At 48.0% G+C, this 21,876-nt stretch overlaps 1 protein-coding gene and 3 non-coding genes across 5 annotated transcripts; 2 read left to right on the top strand and 2 right to left on the bottom strand.

The window, feature by feature from the left end:
* Positions 1–1,909: 1,909 nt before the first annotated feature.
* On the bottom strand, positions 1,910–1,982 carry Trnat-ugu (transfer RNA threonine (anticodon UGU)). The gene has a single exon. It is a non-coding gene; the product is annotated as a tRNA-Thr (tRNA).
* Positions 1,983–5,683: 3,701 nt separating this feature from the next.
* Positions 5,684–16,927, bottom strand: Trim7 (tripartite motif containing 7). 2 transcript variants are annotated; one of them, XM_059270400.1, is made up of 7 exons: positions 16,125–16,879; positions 15,225–15,320; positions 12,307–12,537; positions 9,481–9,503; positions 8,881–8,996; positions 8,367–8,402; positions 5,684–6,202 (listed from the first exon to the last, which is right to left on the bottom strand). In XM_059270400.1, exons 1-7 carry the CDS (start codon positions 16,641–16,643, stop codon positions 5,691–5,693), a joined length of 1,533 nt encoding a protein of 510 aa, XP_059126383.1. In that variant the 5' UTR covers positions 16,644–16,879; the 3' UTR covers positions 5,684–5,690. The 2 variants fall into 2 exon arrangements, with proteins under 2 accessions (XP_059126383.1, XP_059126384.1); XM_059270401.1 differs by lacking the exons at positions 5,684–6,202; positions 8,367–8,402; positions 8,881–8,996; positions 9,481–9,503; positions 12,307–12,537 and adding an exon at positions 14,083–14,940 and having other exon boundaries at positions 16,125–16,927.
* A 3,543-nt stretch (positions 16,928–20,470) lies between these two features.
* On the top strand, positions 20,471–20,542 carry Trnaa-ugc (transfer RNA alanine (anticodon UGC)). The gene has a single exon. It is a non-coding gene; the product is annotated as a tRNA-Ala (tRNA).
* A 408-nt stretch (positions 20,543–20,950) lies between these two features.
* On the top strand, positions 20,951–21,023 carry Trnak-cuu (transfer RNA lysine (anticodon CUU)). The gene has a single exon. It is a non-coding gene; the product is annotated as a tRNA-Lys (tRNA).
* Positions 21,024–21,876: the final 853 nt, after the last annotated feature.

The following is a 21,876-nucleotide window of genomic DNA, read 5'->3' as shown; positions in this document are numbered from 1 at the left end:
GGGACGCGTTTCCTCCTCTCTCGCAACCGACCTTCCCTCACCTAGCCCGCTTTGATTGCTCTGGTTCATTTCATAGCAAAAGAGAGTTGATTCGGGGTCCCTCGTTAAATTCGCAATCGTTCACTCAGCGCTGGGCCTCGGGTTGAGTTCTATGTTGTTATCAATGGCTGTCACCAAACGGCGTGGGGCGCTGACTCCCACTCACCCCTCCACTCTCCGCTCTCGTCGCTCTCACCTCCAGCCTCCACCCAGGCCTTCGCTAGAGGTGTTCTTAGCTCTCGTGTGCTGGGTGAGGATTCTGTTTTGGAATCCTGAGCCACCTGCTGCAACCCACCTGCTACAAGCCTCTCCGAGGTTCCCTTCGGCCGGGAAAAGCAACACCGTCCCCAGACACCTGCAGCTCCTGGGTTGTCGTCTTAGCTATTTCCTCCGCATAGAGACTAACGAAATTAGTACGGCTCGGGAAATTAATGGCAGGCCCTGAAAGCTCAGAGAGTTCCAAGAAGCACAAAGCCTTTCTCCCTAAGGCTATAAAAGCTGTTGTTAGCCATTGCTGGCCAAAAGAAAGAGACTCTGGTGGGCCTGCTTGCCAAGTACAGCAGGGCGCTCCTGGGATGAAACCTTCGTGAGTCACTCACTGTCCATGCTGGGGTGGGCTTTTCGGAGATGTAGCTGCTTTTGAATCACCTGTACTCCCGCAAATAATCCTCCACCCAGAATCCTGGAAGTAATGCCCATAAACGCATGGGTTCGCTGTCTTAGGGTTTCTATCGCCAGAGAAAAAAACACCATAACCAAAAAGTAACTTGGGGAGGAAAGGGTTTTTTCGGCTTACACTTCCACAGCACTGCTCATTATTGAAGGAAGAGGAACTCAAAAAGGGCAGGAACCTGGAGGCAGGACCTGATGCAGAGTCGTGGAAGAGTGCTGCTTACAGGCTTGCTTCCCGTGGTTTGCTCAGTCCGCTTTCTAATAGAACCCAGGACCAGCAGTCCAGGGATGGCACCACCCTCCCTAATCAATAACTAACTAGGAAAATGCCTTACAGCCAGATCTTATGAAGGATTTTTCTCAATTAAGGTTCCCTCCTTTCAGATAACTCTCCTTTGCGGGTCAAGTTGACACAAGACTAGCCAGTGTGTTCGCCGTGCTAGACATAAGTAGAACCTTTTTGTTTTTGTTTGTTCGTTCTTTCCTAGTGCCCTCTCTAAAGTGAATCCACATTTGTTGATGTCTCCCCAGGGAAATTCTTACAGCAGCTTGGCCCTGGCCCTGGCTTGGCAAGCACTCTAAATTCACTGAGGATTTTACACTCATTCTGTACACTTTACGAGCCAATGAGCATAATTAGTTGTATGTTTTTCTTAAGAAAATGAGTGAAAATAACAAAAAATAGGAAATTACATATGTTAGGAAAGTGAACGTTTATTTGCATTTTTTTTTTCTGTAACTCCACACGGAGGCGACAGGGACCTGCAGCCCCGAGACACCCCGCCCTGGCAGGGAAGCAGAGCGGCAGACTTAGTGCCCAGCGCTGCGGGCGACTCCGGGTCCGGCGCCGAGAGGCGAGGTGGCCTGTTGGTGCAACGCTCTCCATCCGGAAAGGCGAAGCGGATTGGAGCTATCAAAGCGTGTGAAGCCCTGGGACAGTGGGGTGACAGGAGGTTGGGGGCGGTGACCTCACCGGAGCCTGTGGATGGGGCAACAGCGGAGAAATAGCGCTGGACGCAGGAGCTTGATGGGGAAATCAGCAGTGGGTCTGACTTCAAGACAGTATGCAGGAATTCAGCTCTGGGCTGCCGCTACGTGAGAGGAAAAAGAACACCGCCAGGACCTAGCCTCCCACGCGCAATTTCAATATTATCCTGTTGTTGACATTATGGGCAGCAATAAAAAAGCAGGGTGTCGAAGGCCCCAGCGAGATTTGAACTCGCGACCCCTGGTTTACAAGACCAGTGCTCTAACCCCTGAGCTATGGAGCCAACCGTGCAACCGGCCTCTGCGCACGAGCAGTTAATACCATCGCCATCATCGCGCAGCCGCAGAATGTAACGCCGGGTTGAAGAATGATGAAATGGAATTGTCTTTCAATCGAATAGCAGCAGCAGGCGCAACTGCACTGTCCACAAGGACAGATAAATCAGGAGTCTTCGGACATAGCCTCTTGAAGAACAGGTCCGTGTCGTGCCTGCAGGCCGGAGGGGGCTGCCCCTCCAGTGGCAGGAGCTGTGAGGAGTGCCCTAGAGCCGGAAAGGGGCTTGTGACCAAGGACTGGAGCCAAAGGTCAAAGGGCTGGTAATGCAGTGGGGAGGGGGTCGATGAAACTGTCCTGCAGGCTACAAAGTCAGTGATATTAGGAGGTACCTGAAAGGGGCTGGGTAGTGACAGCTGGGAGGGAATCACGCGGTCGGGCTCTTCCGAGGTGCTGAGCGGAGATCACCGGAGAGACTTAGAGTCCCCTGATCCCACCATACTTACACGCAAATCTGAAAAGTACAACCAACCTTAAGGTACATCTTAAAGCCAGCCATGAACTAGTTTGTCAGGGCCCCTAAGAGCCCACTGAGCGGAAGACAGAGAGGATGAGCATGTAGAGGAAGACAGGAGTCATAATCTGAGAAGAAATTAAAAGCAGTGGCTGTAGTCCATCACCCTCGCCCTGGTGGCTAGTCTGCCCTGGCCCTCAAATGAGATGACTTGGGTTGTTGTACCGGTCAGAGGCAGTCCCTGCGGAGAACTCGGTGAAGATGAGATGTAGAATCCTGGGTTTCTGGGGTCTAGGACTAATGGGTGGAGTAAGAAAGATGTCTTCGGGCCAGTTATTCTCAGAGACCCAATAATGTTAGAGGTCTTGTGATGCCCAAGAGAGGAATGCCTTACATGAGCTTGTGCAGCCAAGTCACCAAGTTGCCCTGTAGCCAAATAATTGTCATAGTAACTGTTGTCCCATTACGGCCATTATACAGAAATCTACAATCATGCTACAAATACCATTCCCTGACAGATACAATCATGTATACAGACAGCAGCTACCCACAATCCCTAGTCCTGGCCTCACATGTACATGGTATACCTACACCCAACATCCCAGTTCCTGTGACATGTAATACTGTGTCATTCTAAACACAGTTATTGAATGATGCAGAGGAAATTATGATCATCAAAAAGCCATACAAACTGAGTATGGTTGGCACACATCTTTAATCCCACAGCTACAGAGGCAGAAGTATCTCTGTGAGTCCAGGGCCAATCTAGTCTACAGAGAGTTCCAGGCTAATCAAGGATACAGAAAGAGACCTCATCTTAAAATTAAAAAAAAATTAAAAAATTAAAAAATTTTAAAAAAAGGTTTGAACCACAGTATTTGGAGTTATCTAAATCTGTCCCAAGGACATAGTCACTCATACTTGACGCCAGTGTTGTGGCGTTCAAATCCACAGGGAAAGACCCAAGACTTAGACTCAATTTAGATTAAACAAGTTTGTTCTTACTGCTAACAGAAAGACAGCAGCCTTAGAGGCAAACCGCACTCCATGCAGAAGAGAGCTAAAGGGAGGGTTTATAAAGGTGATCTCAAAGGTGTACATTACAATTTCTATGGAATCCGGAGCTGGACAAGAAACCTCTTTACTTCCCCACTGTTTCTCTCTCCCCTTGTATAGTAGTAAAAAAAAAAAAAAAAAAAAAACACTTCATCCCAGTCCCACAGTGCTAAGTGAGTTTCCAAAAGCAGAAAGCAGGAACATCATTATCCTGTTCTTGTCTCACCTGCAGGCCACTAGGCTCTCACAGGCATTCCAGGGTAAATGTCAGAGGCCCTTAAGGGGTGCCTGGTACTATATTAAGTTTCTTTAGCCATCACAGGGGCATATGTGAAATTATTACACAGGTCTGAGCACTCTGGGGGAAGTGTGACTAATGACTTAGATAGAGCAGGCAATAACACAGTGCCATCAGCTTAGGGCTGGCTGTCACACCCTTACACCAGAATGAACTCTCATTCCCTTTGAAATGAAATCATGTGTGTGTATGTGTTCATGTGTATATGTCTGTGTGAATGTATTTTTCCAGGAAAAGCCATAAGCTGATGCCACCCAGGGAGGGCCTACATCTAAGGAGAAGTACCCAACATCCCAAACATTCCAACCATTAGATAAGGTGGCCAGATGTCCCTACAGTCTAGCACACACCTATTTTTGTTTTACAGATACCCCTAGACAAATGTCAGCCAATCAGGGTCCTGAACCCTGGAAATCCCCTCACCCCAACCTCTGCTAAGATAAAAACTCTACCCCGCCTGGGCTCAGGGCTCTCTGCTCTCACTGCTGCATCGGACAGATAGAAGAGACCAATCTGGGAGCTTGAAAATAAAGGCTCTTTGCTTTTACGTATGGGATTTGGTCTCCGTGGTGGTCTTTTGGGGGGTCCCTGAGATCTGGGCATAACATCTGAAACACTCATTCCCCCTCATCCCAAATCTGAGATACAAGCACACAAGCTCACACACCTCAAATACATGACACTCGGGATCCTTCTAGCAGAAACCATTGCTCAGACATATCCTCCTCCTGCAGTCAAATGAGGGAGTCAAGAATGAGTCTAGCCAGCACCCCGAGAATTGTGCTCAAAATCTGTATTTCTGCCCCTTCTGCCCCTACCCAGGGGAGCACTAAGCAAGAAACAGCCCACTGCGGCCCTTCCAGAAGCCCAGCTTTGTGGAAGCTATGGAACAATAGCCAGCCAAGAGGATAAGGAGGGGGCAGACACGCAGCAACCCTTGTCACCAGGATGCTCTGCTGTTTGCATAGAGTTAGTAAGTTCCAGAAAGGGTTTGTCAGGACTGTTTATGCTGTCTCGACATTGGTGCAGGTTGCATCTGTAAACCCCTAAATATCAAATTGTGTTTCACAATTCCAGAATCTTTGATCTCCTTACCCAAAGGAGACCATATACTAATGAAAAATGTGAGATTTAAGGCACCTGTGACCAGACACGTTGCCAGTCACTGTGGTCAAGGATATCATCGTATCAGGCTAAGGCGTGCTGGAGAAGTGCAATGCACGTGTGTGTATGTATGTACACTGTCATCCAGGCCTCTCGTGTAGGTCAAGAGTTTCCTTCCAGATCTGGTTAGACCGGCTCCTGAGCCTGGAGCTACAATATTCCTCCCTAAATAAACAACCTAGCCCGGCCAGCTGGATCCGGAGGACTCGATGACCTCGCTATGCAGAGCCCGCAGCTGCCACAAATGTAAAGTAATAACCTGATGGCTCCAGGGCCAAACCACACCCTTTGCGAGGGTACCAGTCTTTGACATTGCCCTGGCTCACAGGGACCCTTTTAAATCAAGATGGTAAGCTCGTGTGGTTAGAAGCATCTTTGTTAAGAGCTGGGCTTTTGTCCTAAGTGGGCGACCACCTCTCCATAGTTCAGATACAATTTGCAGGAACATTACAGGAAGGGGGCCAAGGGGAGCAGCCACCGAGGGTCCAAGGCATCTATCTCTTCCCTGTGCAGTTCGTTACCCACAGCACCTCTTTCCTCGGTTTTCAGCACCTCGGTTGTGAGCTCTGTGATAGCCCGCTAGGGCAGCCCGGGTTAGGGGTGTGGAGGGAAGGTCCAAGATGGAGTAGCTCTGTCCTAGCCCCCCCGCGGCTGCCCTGTCCCCTCCTAGGAAGCCAGACAGCTCTTCAAGGCCAGATTCGCAAGTAGGTGCCAGTGGAGCAAACCGAGAAAAGGGGGAACACTCGCTCCTGGAAGTTGACGCGGAAGGTGTAGAGGTGGCGCATGTCCTCCACTGCGTAGAAGGACACCGCCCCCACCTCCAGGTCCAGCGCCACCCTCACCCGCAACAGCTGGCCACAGTTGAGGGGCGTCCTCTCGGGGCTGGTCACAGCCCAGTACTGCCCGTTGTTGAGTTGCATGGCCCAGACGCCCTCCTCGGGGGTAAAGGGCGTGAGGCCCTTGCGACGCACGCTCTCGCGGGCCACACCGAAGGCCCAGCCATCCTTGGAGCCCACTTCCACCTCCCAGTGATGTCGCCCCGAGGAGAAGCCACAGGACGCCAGAACGCGGGTGTTGGTATCAAAGCGGCGGGGATAGTTAGGCAAGTCCTGGGCACGCTGTCCTAGGCGCACGCTCTTTAGATCCAGGGACAAGATGAGGCGGGGGTTGGCTGTGTCCGGGTCCAAAGTGAGTTCCACTGAGGATAGAGAAAGAGAAAGATGTCTCCAAACACATTACTTTCACAGCCTTGGCACTCAGGGCACAGTCCCTTCTTGTCACCGGGTCTTCCCTCCCTTGAGGGAAAGCCAATGCCCGTCAACCCTCCCTCCACATCAGCGATTTAACTTTCCTTGTTCCTTTCTTTTCTTTTCAATTTAACAAACACGTATTAAATTTTTTAATAAACTCATAAAATCTAAGAAATACAGTGGGCCTGGTTTGGATCTCAATTTGAGCAGGTCAATAAATCTGATTTCAAAGATAATTGTGAAGCAGGGTAGTAGAGAAAACCTGAGCTTGGGAGGTGGAGGCAGAAGAATTCAAGGCCACCTTCAGTCATATCGCCAGCCTGAGGCCAGTAGGAGCTACAAGAGCCTTGTCTCAAAACAAAGACAACTGGGGAAATTTGAAAATTAGACACAAGAAAGAATCATCATTTTTTTCTAGGTATGATGGTTCTGTTTTTTAGGAGTCGTCTCTTGAGTGATCTGAAGGTCCACCCTATATTCTCAGCATTTGGGAGGGAGTGTGAGGCAGAGCTCTGTGAGCTGGGAGCAAGTCTGGTCTACAGTCAGTTCCAGGCCAGCCAGAGCTATACAGTGAGACCCTGTCTTTAAAATAGACAAAAAAGATGCTGGGTGCATGCCTTTAATCCCAGCACTTGGGAGGCAGAGGTAGGCGGATCTCTGTGAGTTTGAGGCCATGGTCTACAGAGCTAGTCCAGGACAGGCTCCAAAGCTACAGAGAAACCCCATCTTGAAAAACCAGAAAAAATTGAAAAAGAAAAAGTCTGTCTCTTTAGAGGTAGTAAAATCTGAGATATTTGTGGAAATACAATATCTTGTTTTGTTATAAAACTGCGCATATAGCCAGTTATATGTGGTAGTGGTGGTGCACACCTTTAATCTCAGCACTCGAGAAGGAGAGGCAAGCAGATCTCTGTGAGTTTGAGGCCAGCCTGATCTACAGAGCGAGTTCTAGGACAGCCAAAGCTACACACAAAAAAACCTGTCTTGAAAAAACAAAATGAACAAACAAACAAATTGAACACAATGTCTGTGAAAAAAATGTTCACCAATTGGCAATTGAAGATATATAATGTGAACATGTGTGGCATGCCTTATGCTCTTCTCTCTCCTTTTAAATTATGTTTGAAAAGGTTCAAAATAAAAAACTGCACTCGGGAGGCAGAGGCAGGAGGATTTCTGTGAGTTCAAGGCCAGCCTGGTCTACAAAGAGAGTCCCAGGAAAGGCACAAAACTGCACAGAGAAACCCTATCTTGAAAAACCAATAAATAAATAAATAAATAAATAAATAAATAGCCGGGCGGTGGTGGCGCACGCCTTTAATCCCAGCACTCGGGAGGCAGAGGCAGGCGGATCTCTGTGAGTTCGAGGCCAGCCTGGGCTACCAAGTAAGTTCCAGGAGAGGCGCAAAGCTACACAGAGAAACCCTGTCTCGAAAAACAAAACAAAACAAAAAAATAATAAATAAATAAATAAATAAATAAATAAATAAATAAATAAGAATAAAAAGCTACAAAATGCACTAAGTTGTAAACACTATTATAGGATTTATTCCATGCCCTCTGTGGTGATTTGAATGAGAATGGCTCTCATAGGCTCATATGTTTGAATGCTTAGTCATCAGGGAGTGGAACTATTTGGGAAGAATTAGGAGGTGTGGCCTTGTTGGAAGACATGTGTAGCCCAAGCCAGGCCCAGAGTCAGTTTGTCTGTCTGTCTGTCTGCCTGTCTGTCTACCTGCCTCTCTCTCTCTCTCTCTCTCTCTCTCTCTCTCTCTCTCTCTCTCTCTCTCTCTCTGTCTTTCTCTTTCTCTCTTTCTGCCTGCTGCGTGCAGATGGAGATGCAAAGCTCTCAGCTATTGCTACAGCACCATGCCTGTCCATTTTCAGCCATGCTGATCATGAACTACCCTCTGACACAGTAAGCAAGCCCCAATGAAATGTTTTCCTTTATAAGAGTTGCATTGGTCCTAGTGTCTCTTCATAGCAACAGAACAGTAACCAGAGTGATAGTCACTGAGGTGGATGGGCAGACAGGGATTTGTAAAGCCCAGAGAGACAGCCTCTGGCAGGGAGAAGGCTCCCTACCTGGCCAGTCACAACGGTCAGCCATACCTTTCTCCTCTTTCTCCAGCTCTCCCCGGAGATCCTCTACAGAGAAACAAAGCAGAGCAAATATACACAGTGTGGGAGACTGCTCGGCCAGGAAACCTCTTCTCCCCACACACCTAGAGCACACCTGACTCCAGCTTCTCAGAGGCCAAGATTTGCATGTACAGACCAAGATGGGAACAGGAGGAGAAGGGACCCCCCCAAGTGTCCTAGCTCCACCACTTCCTGTTTTCCCTCTATTATCTAGAACCGGTCTGACCTGACATCTCCCCACTTAGCCTTCTTCCTGCCCCGAGTACTCTTCTAATCTGTCTGTCCCCATGGAAAGCAGGATTGGGGGGGGGGCACAGGACGATGGGACCCAGAGGGCATTGTCATCAGTGCCTTCCCAGAACAATCTGGCTTCGGTATGCCCCAACTCCTGTCTCCTCTTCTCAGTTCAGGAAAGACACACCTACCAGGAGCATGCCCCCTCCCCTCAACACTGCATGACCCAGCCCACACCCACGGCCCATACCTTTGAACTTCTTCAGCAATCCTTTTAAGATGAAACTCTTGAGGGAAACATTCCACACTTTATTCTTCATCTCCGATGAGACCGTGGTTGGCTTGCAGCCAGGCATACTGCTGCACCTGCAGGACAAGGCCCCCGAGGAAGTCCCAAGAGCCCCAGCTCACTCCAGTGCCCTCTGACAGTTAGGGGGGTGCTATAGATACATGCAGTCCTAGAGGCCCGATTACCAACTTGTGCACTATTGGGAGATAGCACAACCTTTAGGAGGTGGGTCTGGGGGAAGAAGGTATATGATTGGAGAATTGCCTTTGAAGAGAATATCATCAAACTGACTATCTTATTCTCTCATGTCTCCCTCCCTCTTCCTCTCCCCATCCCTTCTCTCTGTCTTCCCAGTTGCTTCCTGTAAGAGGAAAAGGGAAAGCCAACTTTATCTAGGAATTCCCACAGCCAGGAAAGGGGGCCTTTGCCTCAAAAGGGACCCAGGTAAGGAAGTAGGAGTTGGGAGTCAGGAGGTGAGAGATGACGTTGGGATAAAGAGAGAAAGCTTGGTGGGAGGGCAAAGGAGCTTGGGAAGACCGAGGACTGGTTAGGTTCACTCACTTGCTTAGTGTGCTTTTGAATTCCTGGAAGAAAAGAGGAAAGGAAATCAAACCATCATCATCTAACCTCCATTCATTCACCTTTGAGAAAACATGACTTGTTCCTTACCCAACTCAGAAAATAAGCCATGCCCCACTGAACACGGGTGACAGTGGTTTCCAGCTGTGGCTGGCCACAGGATGTTCTGTCACTCCTAGTGCCCTTCAGCCCTGGTCACAGACATGCACAGCTTTTATTGTGAAATCCTCCCTGGGCTATCTGACAAGACCCAGTGTTTACCACAAGCATGGTTACCACCCCAGACAAGTCACAGTGTCTTGGTTGTTTCTTTTTTTGTGTCTGTCTGTCCCCCACCTCCACCCTGACAGGGTTTCACTGGCTGGCCTCGAACTCACAGAGCTCTGCCTGCCTCTGCCTCCCGAGTGCTGGGGTTAAAGGCGTGCGCCACCACCGCTGTGGCGAGCCACAGGGATATGAAATAGAAGTCCAGCTGTACATGATAAGCTATACCTTGATAAGGTCAATGGTCAATCAATGGGAAGCCAATCAGCAAGGTCTATTGGTGTTATGCGGCTCAATATTCAGTCGTGCCTTGCTATGAATTCCTTGTGCTCATAATTCTCCTAAAATGTGTATGTGAGTGTGAATCTCCGTTTCAAAGCACCTGGATAGTCACATAGACAGAACCTTCTGCCTCTGAGCTCCAGGCCCCTTCTTTAGCATTTGTTTGGGGTATCTGCCTTTTGCAAATACCCTCCTTGAGCTTCCTAAAACAGAGTCAACCCCAAACAAAGCCTTAAAAGACAAGCAAGGAACAGGCCATCTGAGCTCCAAGCCATCACCTGTTAGACGCCTGAAAAACCCCAAACTTAGATAAAATGTCTTTTCTGAGACTACATGTCTCAAAGGCCAAATGCCTACCAACTAGAGGAACAAGCTTTGTTTCTTGTGCAAATCAAGGCCTCCTCTCTCTCTCTCTCTCTCTCTCTCTCTCTCTCTCTCTCTCTCTCTCTCTCCTCTCCCTCTCTCTCTCTCTCTCTCTCTCTCTCTCTCTCTCTCTCTCTCTCTCTCTCTCTCTCCCTCTCTCTCTGTCTCCCCCCACCCCCAGAGAACCTCTTAGATCAAAGGGAGTTTCCCCTCAGCAGGCACTTCAAGCTGTGATGCAGATTGACTACCTACCAGGACTCTTCCCCTGCCCTGTCAGAAACTGGCGGCAGAGGGAAAAAAGTGAGTTTTAACTTTTAGTGACCTACAGGCTTTCCCTACCCTACTACCTGTAAGTTTATAGTTGAACACATTTATGACAGACTTGTAATGCTTTCACCTAACCACAGTAAGGATATATTCCTAGCACACATTCCTTTTCTGATATATTTCAACTGCTAACTGACTCCACTCTTATCTCTCCCCTTTTGGGTTGCAAATAAAATTGCCAGGAAGCCTCTAGCGGGGACCCCTACAATCTCGTGCCGTATACAAAACATACAAAACATACGGTGTTACTGCTTAGGAGAGGATATAGACCAGCCCAAGGAAAGGGGAACTAGGATTTGGGGGAATTAATAGAATTGGAACTAGGGAAACTAGGAGAATTGGAACTAGGGAAACTAAGAGAACTGGAACTAAAGAAATTTAGAGAAATCAGGAAGGGAAGGGAATGAAGAACTGAAGGATTGAAGATTTGAGAGAACTGAGGATGGAGGGAACTAGGAATGGAGGGAACTAAGGATTAAGGGAACTAAGAAGTGAAGGAAATTAAGAGAAAAAGAAATCAGAAATTGAGGGAATTAAGAAATGAACAGATTTGAGAGATTTAAACTGGTGATTGAGGCTGGGCGGTGGTGGCGCATGCCTTTAATCCTAGCACTCGGGAGGCAGAGCCAGGAGGATCTCTGTGAGTTCCAGGAAAGGTGCAAAGCTACACAGAGAAACCCTGTCTCGAAAAGCCAAAAACCAAAAAATAAAATAAATAAATAAATAAATAAACTGGTGATTGAATGATGGTGACTGACGAATAAATGAATTGAACGAAAGAGCTCCGAGCAACTGGATTCATTCCCACACCAATGGTAGTGCCTCTCCTGGGCCCCTAGATTTGTATAAATTTAAGGCTGGACCCTTAAATATTATACAAAACACTGCCTGGCTTGTTTGTTTGTTTAGTTAATTTTTTTTCGGGGGGGGGGGGGTTGAGACAGGGTTTCTCTGTGTAGCTTTAGAGCCTGTCCTGGATCTCACTCTGTAGACCAGGCTGGCCTCGAACTCACAAAGATTCGCCTGGCTCTGCCTCCCGAGTGCTGGGATTAAATGCGTGCGCCACCACCGCCCGGCCTTTATTTATTTTTTAATAAATGTTTATGTGTATGGGTGTTTTGCTTGCCTGCATGTCTGTGCACCACCTGTGTCTGGGGGCCAGGAGAGGGCACCAGATCTCCAAAAAATAGAGTTAGAGGTGATGCGCCACCATTTGGGTACTGGGAATCAAACAGCCAGTGTTGTTAACTGCTTAGCCGTCTCTCCAGCCCCAACTTTTTTTTTAATGAAATAGAATAGCATAGAGCACATTAGAGTGAATTATTACAGGTTGCAAAGATGAGGATTGTTTTCTGAGACTGGTCTCGATTATGTGTATACAAGACTAAATGTAAAATAAATTAGAAATTATAATGGCCAATAACCATGAAAGTTTTATCACATCCCTTCTCGCCTTCCAATCCCAGTGCCCTTTTCCCCGATCCCCTTCTTCCTGGGGTATGATTGTCCTCCAGCAGCCTTTCCTCATGCCTGGGGACAAATGCCTCAAGGCTGTGACTGAAACAGCCTCACCTGGAGGAAGTCTAGATCCGGCTTCTGAGCTGTCTCCTGGATCTGGCTGGTGAGCTTGGCCAGCTGAGTGATCTCATTCTCCAGCTGCGCCATGTTCTCATTCTGCTTCTGGGTCACTTCCCGGGACAGCACCTCCAGTCGGCCTAAAAGCCGACCCTCCTGCTCCACCAGAAAGGCCCGAAGTGCCTGGAACTCGGCCCCCACCTTCTCCTTCTCGGCTACCATCTGCTTCTGTCTCGGGAAAAAGTTGGCACACAACTTAGAGAAGAAGGGACTTGGGCAGAACATTAAGACAGTTTTGAGGGCCGGGCGGTGGTGGCGCAGGCCTTTAATCCCAGCACTCGGGAGGCAGAGGCAGGTGGATCTCTGTGAGTTAGAGGCCACAGAGCGAGCTCACACCCCTGACTCCGTACAAGCTACAGCCTCAACACATGCTCCTTTCTCCTCTGCCACATATGTCCTCTGGTGTCTCTTAGGACATGGGCCTTAGGGCATCTGCAAACTCCCCACAGCTACCTCAAGCTGCAGCTTCCATCATGAGGATTAAATCAAAGGTTGCTTTTTCCCCCTCTCTGTATTTATTTAATTCTCTTTCACCCTGCATTTTAGAGACAAGGTCTCTGGCTGGCCTGGAGCTTTCTTGTTATGGTTCAGTAAGAAAGCTCTCATGAAGTGCAGAGCAGCTACTGGCACCATCCTTAGACTTCCCAGCCTCCAGAACTGTGAACTAAACTCTCATCATCACTGTTGTTGTTGTTGTTGTTATTGTTGTTGTTGTTATTGTTGTTGTTATGTAGCCCTGGCTGTCCTGGAATTCATTATGAAGACCAGGCTGGCCTCAAACTCACAGATAACCTGTTTCTGACCCACAACTGCTGGAATTAAAGGTGTGAGCCATCACACCCTGTTACACTCCATTTTTTTTTTTAATTAAAACTGCTTGGCCATTAGCTCAGGCCTACCACTGACTAGCTCTTGCACTTAAATCCAGCCCATTTCTGTTCATCTATGTGTTGCCACATGTTCCGTGGCTTTACCTGTGACATTCCATTCTTGAAAAAGCACACAGTCAGTGATACTTACTGTGTGACAGCAGCAGAAAGCAGACTCCCAGACTAAGAAAACTGTAAACAGAGGTGTCCCAATCTTGCTGCTGTTGACCTTTGGAGCCAGATAATTCCTGGCTATGGGGGCTTCCTGGGAGTTGGCCAGTAAATGCCAGTGACACTCCCAGTGCTGACAACCCAAAATACTTCCAGACATTACTGGGTATCCCCTGAGGTAAGGGCATTTTTCAGATGAAAGTAATCTCCTCTTCCTACCCCTGACTTCCAGCCCACATGATATGTACAATTATAAAATCCCTGTTTAGTGGAACAGAGGCAGGCTCACTTGCTGCTTTATGTACGGTGAGAAGAATGAGGGACATGTGGCTCAGTAGTAGAGCACTTGCTTGGCTGTGAGAGGCCCTGGTTTGGATAGTTTTAGGGGGAGGGTTTGAGAAAGGGCAGAGATGGGAGGTGCTAAACAATATCCTGGGGAAGTAGGTTAGAGCCTGGGAAGCTGCCCAGGCCATAGAGCATGTCCTCTCAGTCACAGATGTAAAGCAAAGGTTGAAGAGGTTTGTATGCTCTTGCTGCTTTCTCCAGCGGAGGTGGAATAAAGGTCTGGATGGGTGAACTTTGCTTTGCGGGGAGAAGTGAATGATTATACATGAAAGTCTGGGAGGTCCGATGGATGAAGGTGTAAAAACAGTTAAGAGTAATGAGAGGGCCTGGCGGCATACAGCTTCAATCCTAGCACTGGGGAGGGAGAAGCTGGTGGGTCTCTATAGGTTTGAGGCTAGCCTGGTCTTTGGTCTGCATAGCAAGTTCCAGGACAGCCAGGGCTATATAGAGAGACTCAGTCTCAAACAAAACAACAATAACAACAACAAAGAGCTCAGAGAAGAGCCTGGGGATCTGAACTCCATAGTCTTTCCCTATCTAACGTAAAGAGTAGAAAGTTTGGGCTAGTGAGATATCTCAGCAAGTAAAAGACACTTGGCTGGCTCATAAACCTGTTCAATCCTGAGAATTTACCTCAAGGCGGAGGGCAGGGACTGACACAAAGTTACCCTCTGACCTCCACATGCAGATAGTGACTGCACATGCACCCCACAATATAAATATAAACAAATAGATACTTTTTTAGAGACTAAGAGGGTCCTCCATGCCTGCCTCTCCCTATATTCCTAGCTTTATGGACAAATGACTTCGTCCTAAAAGGCCCAATTGGTTCCTTTCATTCCCTCAGCACTATTTATTGAGATTGGGACTGAATTTGTGAGGTAGAAAATGACAGACTCATGTTTGTCCATAGTAACCGAGATGAGATCCATTTTACTTTCCTTTCATATTGGAGGTGCTGGACACTAGAGGCTACTTAGAACCAGAGTCCCCAGGCCTCCTGTCCTCTGCCACAGCCAGGAGCAGTTCCGATCCCCCTTCACCATCTTCTCCCTGAACCTCTAATTCTTAAATCGAAGCTTTGAAAATGATCACTTGCCCACAGTTCTTTCCATGGCAGAATATGTCTCAGGCTGATATGCGGGCTCCTTACTGTATTCATGTTTTCATTTAATATTACATGTTTCTGTGAAGAAATATTAATGCATTCAGTTACAAGATGTTGCTACAGGACCTAATCGGTTGGTTATGAATGATTGTACATCCTAGAGATATTTTTGAATGGTCTCTTTCACAAGCTCTGGTTCGTATTATAAACTGTATGGTCAACCTTCAGGATGTATACCACATTATCTTTCTGAAATCCACCCTACTGTTTCAACTCCCCCGCCCCCCATCTCTCTCTCTCCCCCTCTCCCTCCTCCCTGCCCTGAGTATTCACAACCTCATGCCTCCCACACTTGGACTCACCAGAAGCTCCTTGCTCTCCGTCTCCTCCGTAGACCGGAACACTTCACACTCTTCTAGTTCTTTCTTCAAGGCCTTCAGCCTGGAATCCAGCAGCTCCTGTGATATGAAAGGAGACGCTATGGGAAGAGAATTCTGGAAACCCTCTCACGTGTGCCGTCCTAGAGACAGCTGGGAGAAAGCCAAGGTTCTGTTCTCGGAGCAGGATACCGGATAGATATCATCCCCGGCTGTGGGGTGAACACGGCCTGTGCAGACTAAGCCTATCCGTGCAGAGCAAATACAAGGGCACTCCAGAGGCCCAAGTGAAGCGAGCCACACGGTCTGCACTGAAACTCAAGACCCCCACTTTGTTGGTTCAGTTCACCCTGTCTCCTGCTCTCCTCTCAAGCAACAGAAAGCACACGCGTAATGAGGGCCAAAGACTAGGGGGTGCACACACCTCCTGTGCGGCTGCCCAGGAAGGGGCAGACAAAGGGGAGTTGCCCAGAACCCATGGGCTTCGCACAGCCCAGGCCTCTTGAGGCAGGCCACATAAACCAGGAAGCCCCATTGTGGTCCTCTATGAACCGGGTACTTTGAGGAGGTGCCACGCCTCTAGGAAAGGAGTAAGTAAGTGAAGGCAAAGGATGTGTGGGCGGGCGTGCAAACAGAGATTTTTCTCCCGGGCAGAGTTACAGCAACAGTTGGTAACAAGAAAATCTCCAAGTCCCTGGGGCCGCCATCTCCAGGCAGTGGGGCCTGGGAGACCAGAGGAGAGGAGGGATGTGTCCTGGAAAACCGCAGATCAGGATGAGAGAAAGGAGACGCGAGCTCCGCGGCAGGCCATGCGGCCTGTAGTCTGCCAGGAGCGCCGGGAGGGCTGGAGGAGAGAGCCAGGGGTCCAGGAGACCGTGCACCCACCTTGGCCTCCTGCACCGCCTCCTCCAGAGGCAGCACCGCGTGCTCACGATGCTCGCGGGCGCGGTCGCACACCACGCAGATGGCACGTCCGTCGTCCTGGCAGTAGAGCTTAAGCTGCTCTCCGTGCTGCGAACAGCGCGCGGCCGCCGCCCCGGCCGCCGCCTTCGGGGTCCCGCACTCCCCCGAGACCGTAGGGGGCAGGCTGAAGCGCCGAAGCAGCGAGGCCACCGCGGCCAGCTGTCGGTTGGGCCGCAGCTGGCTGGGGCGCGCGGGCTCGCGGCACTGCGGGCAGGGCAGCGGGTAGGGCAGCGTGCGGGTCGCCGTGCCGGTCCCCGCGGCGGGACGCTCCCAGCAGCGCGTGATGCAGGCGCGGCAGAAGCTGTGGCCGCACTCGACCGACACCGGTTCCTGGAAGAACTCTAGGCAGATGGAGCACGTCGCCTCTCCTTGGAGCTCTGCCGCCAGAGCCAGCGCTTCGGCCCCTGCGTTCGGCCCGGTCCGGGGCCCCACGGTCGCCATCCGTGCCCTTGGTACATCCAAGTCTTGCGGCGCTGGGGAGGCCCCTGGACTCTACGGGACGCTCCAGGCTGGGCTGGGCTCCCGAGCACTACTGGATGAGGAAGGGCGGGGCTGCCGCCGGCAAGCTGAGACTTGAGCCGAGGGTGCACCAGCTGGGAGTGGAGGGAGGCGGGCGGTGCCCTTTCTCTGAGCTCCCAGAGCCACCACCCCAGCCGGGGACTTCCCTTCTATCGACCCCCGCCCCTCCCTTCCTCGGCCTCTCTAGGCCACCCCAGGATGACCCAGTCAGCAGAAGGAAACTGTCCGGGACAGGTGAGCGCACCAGCCTAGCTGGGCTCCACTCCCAGTTGCTGACCTAGGCTGACCCTGCACTGCAGGGGCAAAGAAAGGCCTGCCTCCCGGGGCCAGGTGTCTGGTTCCCCGTGTAACCGTTCACCCTGGCACTGCACTGAGCTAAACTTAGGGTCTGGAATTTGGCTGTACCTCCTCACCCCAAGCGTGGCCTTTTGTCCACTTTTGTAACTGTATTTCTTACAATTCTTCCCCCTTCCTCTTTAATTTTGAACAAGTAATACAACCACTTTTTCTCGTTTCATTCAGTATTATTTCGCCACCCCCCCCCCCCAAAAAAAAACAACAAAGAAAAAAAAAAAAACACTGGCGCACGCCTTTAATGCCAGCACTCGGGAGGCAGAGGCAGGAGGATCTCGAGGCCAGCCTGGTCTCCATAGCGAGTTCAAGGAAGGGCGCAAGGCTACACAGAGAAACCCGTCTCAAAAAACCAAAAAAAAAAAAAAAAAGAAAGAAAGAAAGAAAGAAAGAAAGAAAGAAAGAAAGAAAGAAAGAAAGAAAGAAAGAAAGAAAGAAAGAAAGAAAGAAAGAAAGAAAGAAAGAAAGAAAGACAACAACAAAAAACAAACAAACAACAACAACGAAAAAAAAACCCTTCTCTGTCTATCCAGCTGGTGTTCTTGTTTCGCTCTGGAGGCCACTAGGACCAGGCTTCCTCCTCTACCCCTCTCAAAACCTTCCTTGTCAATTGCCACCATCCACTCACTCAATTCTAACCCAAAGGGCAGACCTCACCTCATCTGCCCTGCCTGATAGCATTTTCTCCTCGACCACTCAGAACTCGACATTCCCCCTTCCTTCGAGTCCATGGCCTCCTACTTCCTACTTAGTATCTATCTAAGGCTTCCCACTCCAATCCCTGCCCTGGCTCAGTCCCTAGGCCTCAGTGTCAACACTCTTTGTGATCTGCTTCTATAACAGGACGCCAGCCCCTAGCACGACTGACTCCATGATGGAAGTGCCTTTCAGGCTGTAGAACTCAGCATACAGACAAAAGCGCCGCCCGCCAAAACTAAAACAAAGGCCTAATCCATCAAAGTCCACATAGTTCTGGGAAAGTCTCTAAGTGAACTAACCCTGCTTTTTAGCTTCTGTAGTTCTGCTTCTGGCTAACTGTTCTTACGAATTGAAGTATGTCAGAGCATATTTTTTGTGCTTAAAAGCTCACCCTGAGAGGCTAAAATCTTTTTAGATTATGGATTAGCCTATAGAAAAATCTCTTCTGTAAATAAAAAAGTGAATGGGGAAGATGAATAGGAATCTCACTTACACAACTTAAGTAAAACATAGCTCTCTGAACAGATGAAGATAGGTTTCTTATGTATCCCAAAATCTAGTCAATATTTATATGTATAATTCGGCTATTATTTGGCTTAGAAGGGCTTATTGGGAAATATCATTTTTACTATTTTCTACAGAGAAAATATTTTCCAGTTTCAAATAACCCTAGACTTTTGAATTATAACCTATTTTTATGTTCAAGCTATCTGTGTATTGTTTCTCCTGCAGTTGTACATAAAATGTTTTTACATTCAAAAGAGACAAATACTATAGAATTGTATTACATGAAATATAGAATGTACAAATTCATAGAGACAGAAAGATTAGATGTTATCTCAAGATGAAGAAGAAAGGAATATAGAGCAATGATTTCCTAAGTACAGAATCTCTGTTTTGTGTGATGGAAAAGTCCCACAAACGGACAGTAGTATCAGGACATAATATCATGAATGTAATAAATCAATACAATTAATGTAATTAATAAATATCATAAATATAGTTATTGAATGAATACTGCAAAGAGTATCAATGAATACCACAAATGTAATTAATATCATGAGTGTAATTAATGAATATCATGAGTGTAATTAAAAAAATAAATTAAAAAAAAAAAAAAGCTCACCCTGAGAAAGGTGATCCTGAATACCCAGTATAGTTGCCGGCCAGCTAGTAAAGACTTTCTATTGCCTTAAATCCATGTCTGAGCAGAGTTCTCTGGTGAATACCCCCAACACTTCTACTTTTTTTTACCTTAGAGAACCCTTTTAAGAGCTGATATCTCCACAGTATACATCAGAGCTCTCTGCTCAAACCCCACCTGTAGCTTCTAACTCTGAGTACAAACTGAAGTCCTCACAATAACCTGAAGACTTCACCTTCTCCTTGTGCCCAGCTCCTATACTCACACTCCCGTGTTCTCATCCCAGTGCAGCCCTGTGAGCCTTCTTGACACCCCTACACGTCGGAAAGAGTCCTGTGTCACGGCTTTTGCTTGATTCTTCGCCTGCCTCCGTGATGGAACGTTTTAATTTTTCTGCAAGTTCAACTACAATTATTTTTAAGATAAGGAACTTTAAGTCAGTTGAAGAAACAAGTGAGTCCTGGGACTAAGGAATGCCTTAGAATCTTCAGGCGCAGAACTGCAGATGGTGAGCAGGGCTAGTACATCTACCAAGAAGTCAGAGTAAAGGCCTCAGGGACCTTCAGTGATGTGTTATTTGCTGGGCCTGGTGGCACAGATCTGTAATCACAGCATTGAAGGGCAGGGGATCAGGAATTCAAGGTCATCTCTGGCTACACAGCTGCTTGAAGGTCAGCTTGGGTTATGTGAGACCCAGATTTAAAAAAAAAAGTTATTTCGAAGGACTATAGCCCCCAAGTAGCTCACTAATCCTTTTGCAGGTTTGTTTGTTTGTTGTTTGTTTATTTGATCACTTTTTCTATTCAAATCCCTCATCCCTACACAGCATGCAATCAAATGTGGCAAGCACCTCTTCAGTGGACGGCAGGGCAACTGACTCATGGCGGTTTGATTGGTTTATGTTTGACTTGCAAATGCTAACTAGACACAAAAATAACTGCACCACCATCGAATCCCAGCCGACCAGCTCCTGGGCTCACACTGCTGATGAGTCTTGCAGAAATCCGTAGTGTGCACTTCCTCCAGGTCTCCTTTCAGATGTGACCTTATCCACGAAGCCAACAGGCCACCACGACCACTCAGATTTAAACGTAAAATTAAGGAAAAAAAAACAACAAAAAAACCCGAGCATTTGAAAACCCGCCCATTTCCTATGCACTTTCCGCATCTACAGCAATTAACTTCATTGTTTTGTTTTAACTTTTTATGTTTCACTACATTATCTTGCATTTAAAACAAAAACCAAACGTATCTTTCTTTTTCGAGTCGCGGTTCTTTTTTTTTTTTTTTTTTTTTTTTTGTCATAATGCCTGATGAGTGAGTCTCTTTTCTCCCCTCTTCCCAGTCCGGGATCTGTCCGCTCTCGGGGATCTTTCCGGAAAGAACAGCTTCTTTAGTGAGGGTCGAAGAAAGACTCTGGAACAGCACGCCGCGGGGCGGCCTCTCGCGAATTTTGCAAACGTTTGTGGTCTGCAGATCGTAAAATTCAATCTACGTTAGGAGCCGTACACTACGCAATTACTAGGGGAGCTCTGAGAAGCGACCTAGGGCGAACGGGGATGTAGCTCAGTGGTAGAGCGCATGCTTTGCATGTATGAGGCCCCGGGTTCGATCCCCGGCATCTCCAGGTGGTGACCACTTTTTGCTCATTAGCTTTCGTTTTTTTCCTCATGATAAATTTTACAAATTGATCGTGCAACCCACAGCTGCAGAAAACCCAAATGGTGGAGGCACGAGTTAAAAAAGATTGTTGGCAGGGTGGCAAGGGCGGGCTTCGCCTCGTTCACTTCTCCCAGCTTGGGACTCTCCCGATAAAATTCCAAAGTAAGTAGTCTCTCCCTTCCAGTCCCCCCCTCCCCAAATTTCCCCCTCTTGGTAGAGAATAATAAGCAAAAAATGGAAGGAAATAGGAAGGATGTTTATACACCAACGGCTGAATTGAATTTTTCCGAATTTCTGTAGTTCTGGGTTCAACGCCAAACCTGATTTACTTTTCTCCAAACATAGTCGTGAAGAAAAACAATTATTGTACAGCGCCCGGCTAGCTCAGTCGGTAGAGCATGAGACTCTTAATCTCAGGGTCGTGGGTTCGAGCCCCACGTTGGGCGCATGGCTGTACTTTTAGACTTCACGACGCCCGGGAGTTTGTGAAAAATGAAATTCAGACAGCGCTGATTCCAAAATTCATACCTTTCATTGGGTACACTGGGAAAAACAACTAACACTCTGGAAACTTGAAAATGGAAATTAATTCCTTTCACTTTCAGCGTCGAGACGTTCATCGGCCGTTTCCTCTTCTACCTGCTTGTAAAGTCCTTGATGTCGGGCCCTCAGTTTTGTGGTGGCAAAATATATTCGATATCTATCATATTAACAAATATTTTCTTTTTAAAATCAAACCCTGAGCCTTGCACGCAGTGTGCAAGAGCTCTACCACTGAGTTACATCTCCAATTCTTTTTTTTTTTTTTTTTTTGGTTTTTCGAGCTTGTTTTAATTATGTTAACCGTACAGTTCCGTAGCATTAACTACATTCACATTGCTGTACTGCTTACACTTTTATTCATTTCTAGGCAAGCGGACCTTTTTATTGATCCATTCATCCATCCATCCATCCATCCATCCATCCATCATTTGGTTTTTGGAGACAAGATTTCTCTGTGTAGCCCTAGCTGTCCTGGAATTCGCTCTGTAGAACAGGCTGGCCTACTAACTCGGAGATCGGCCTGCCAGCGTGTGCCACCACACCTGGCCTCGTGGACCTTTCCCATCTGTCCTGTCAAAACTGTTTATCAAACACTAACTCCTCACTACAGTCTTTACTCCGCCCCTGATAACACTACTCCACTGTCTTTGTGAATACTCTTTATTTTTCCTAGAGCTATCAAATTCAATTAATCACGTGTGTGTGTGTGTGTGTGTGTGTGTGTGTGTGTGTGTGTGTGTGTGTGTGTGTGTAGAG

This window comes from Peromyscus eremicus, chromosome 8a (assembly GCF_949786415.1).
Source record: "Peromyscus eremicus chromosome 8a, PerEre_H2_v1, whole genome shotgun sequence".
NCBI classification, from domain to species: Eukaryota; Metazoa; Chordata; class Mammalia; order Rodentia; family Cricetidae; genus Peromyscus; species Peromyscus eremicus.
The sequence above is the reverse complement of the archived record's forward strand: the minus strand, read 5'-3'. Positions and strand labels throughout refer to the sequence as shown.

Excerpts from the sequence above, each read along its gene's own strand:
- Trim7 (XM_059270400.1), bottom strand. The coding sequence starts at position 16,643 with ATGGCGACCGTGGGGCCCCGGACCGGGCCGAACGCAGGGGCCGAAGCG. Across the intron at positions 9,504-12,306 it reads CGGATCTAGACTTCCTCCAG|GAATTCAAAAGCACACTAAG; the intron begins GTGAGGCTGTTT and ends CTTTTCTTCCAG. Across the intron at positions 8,403-8,880 it reads ATTGCTGAAGAAGTTCAAAG|AGGATCTCCGGGGAGAGCTG; the intron begins GTATGGGCCGTG and ends GTTTCTCTGTAG.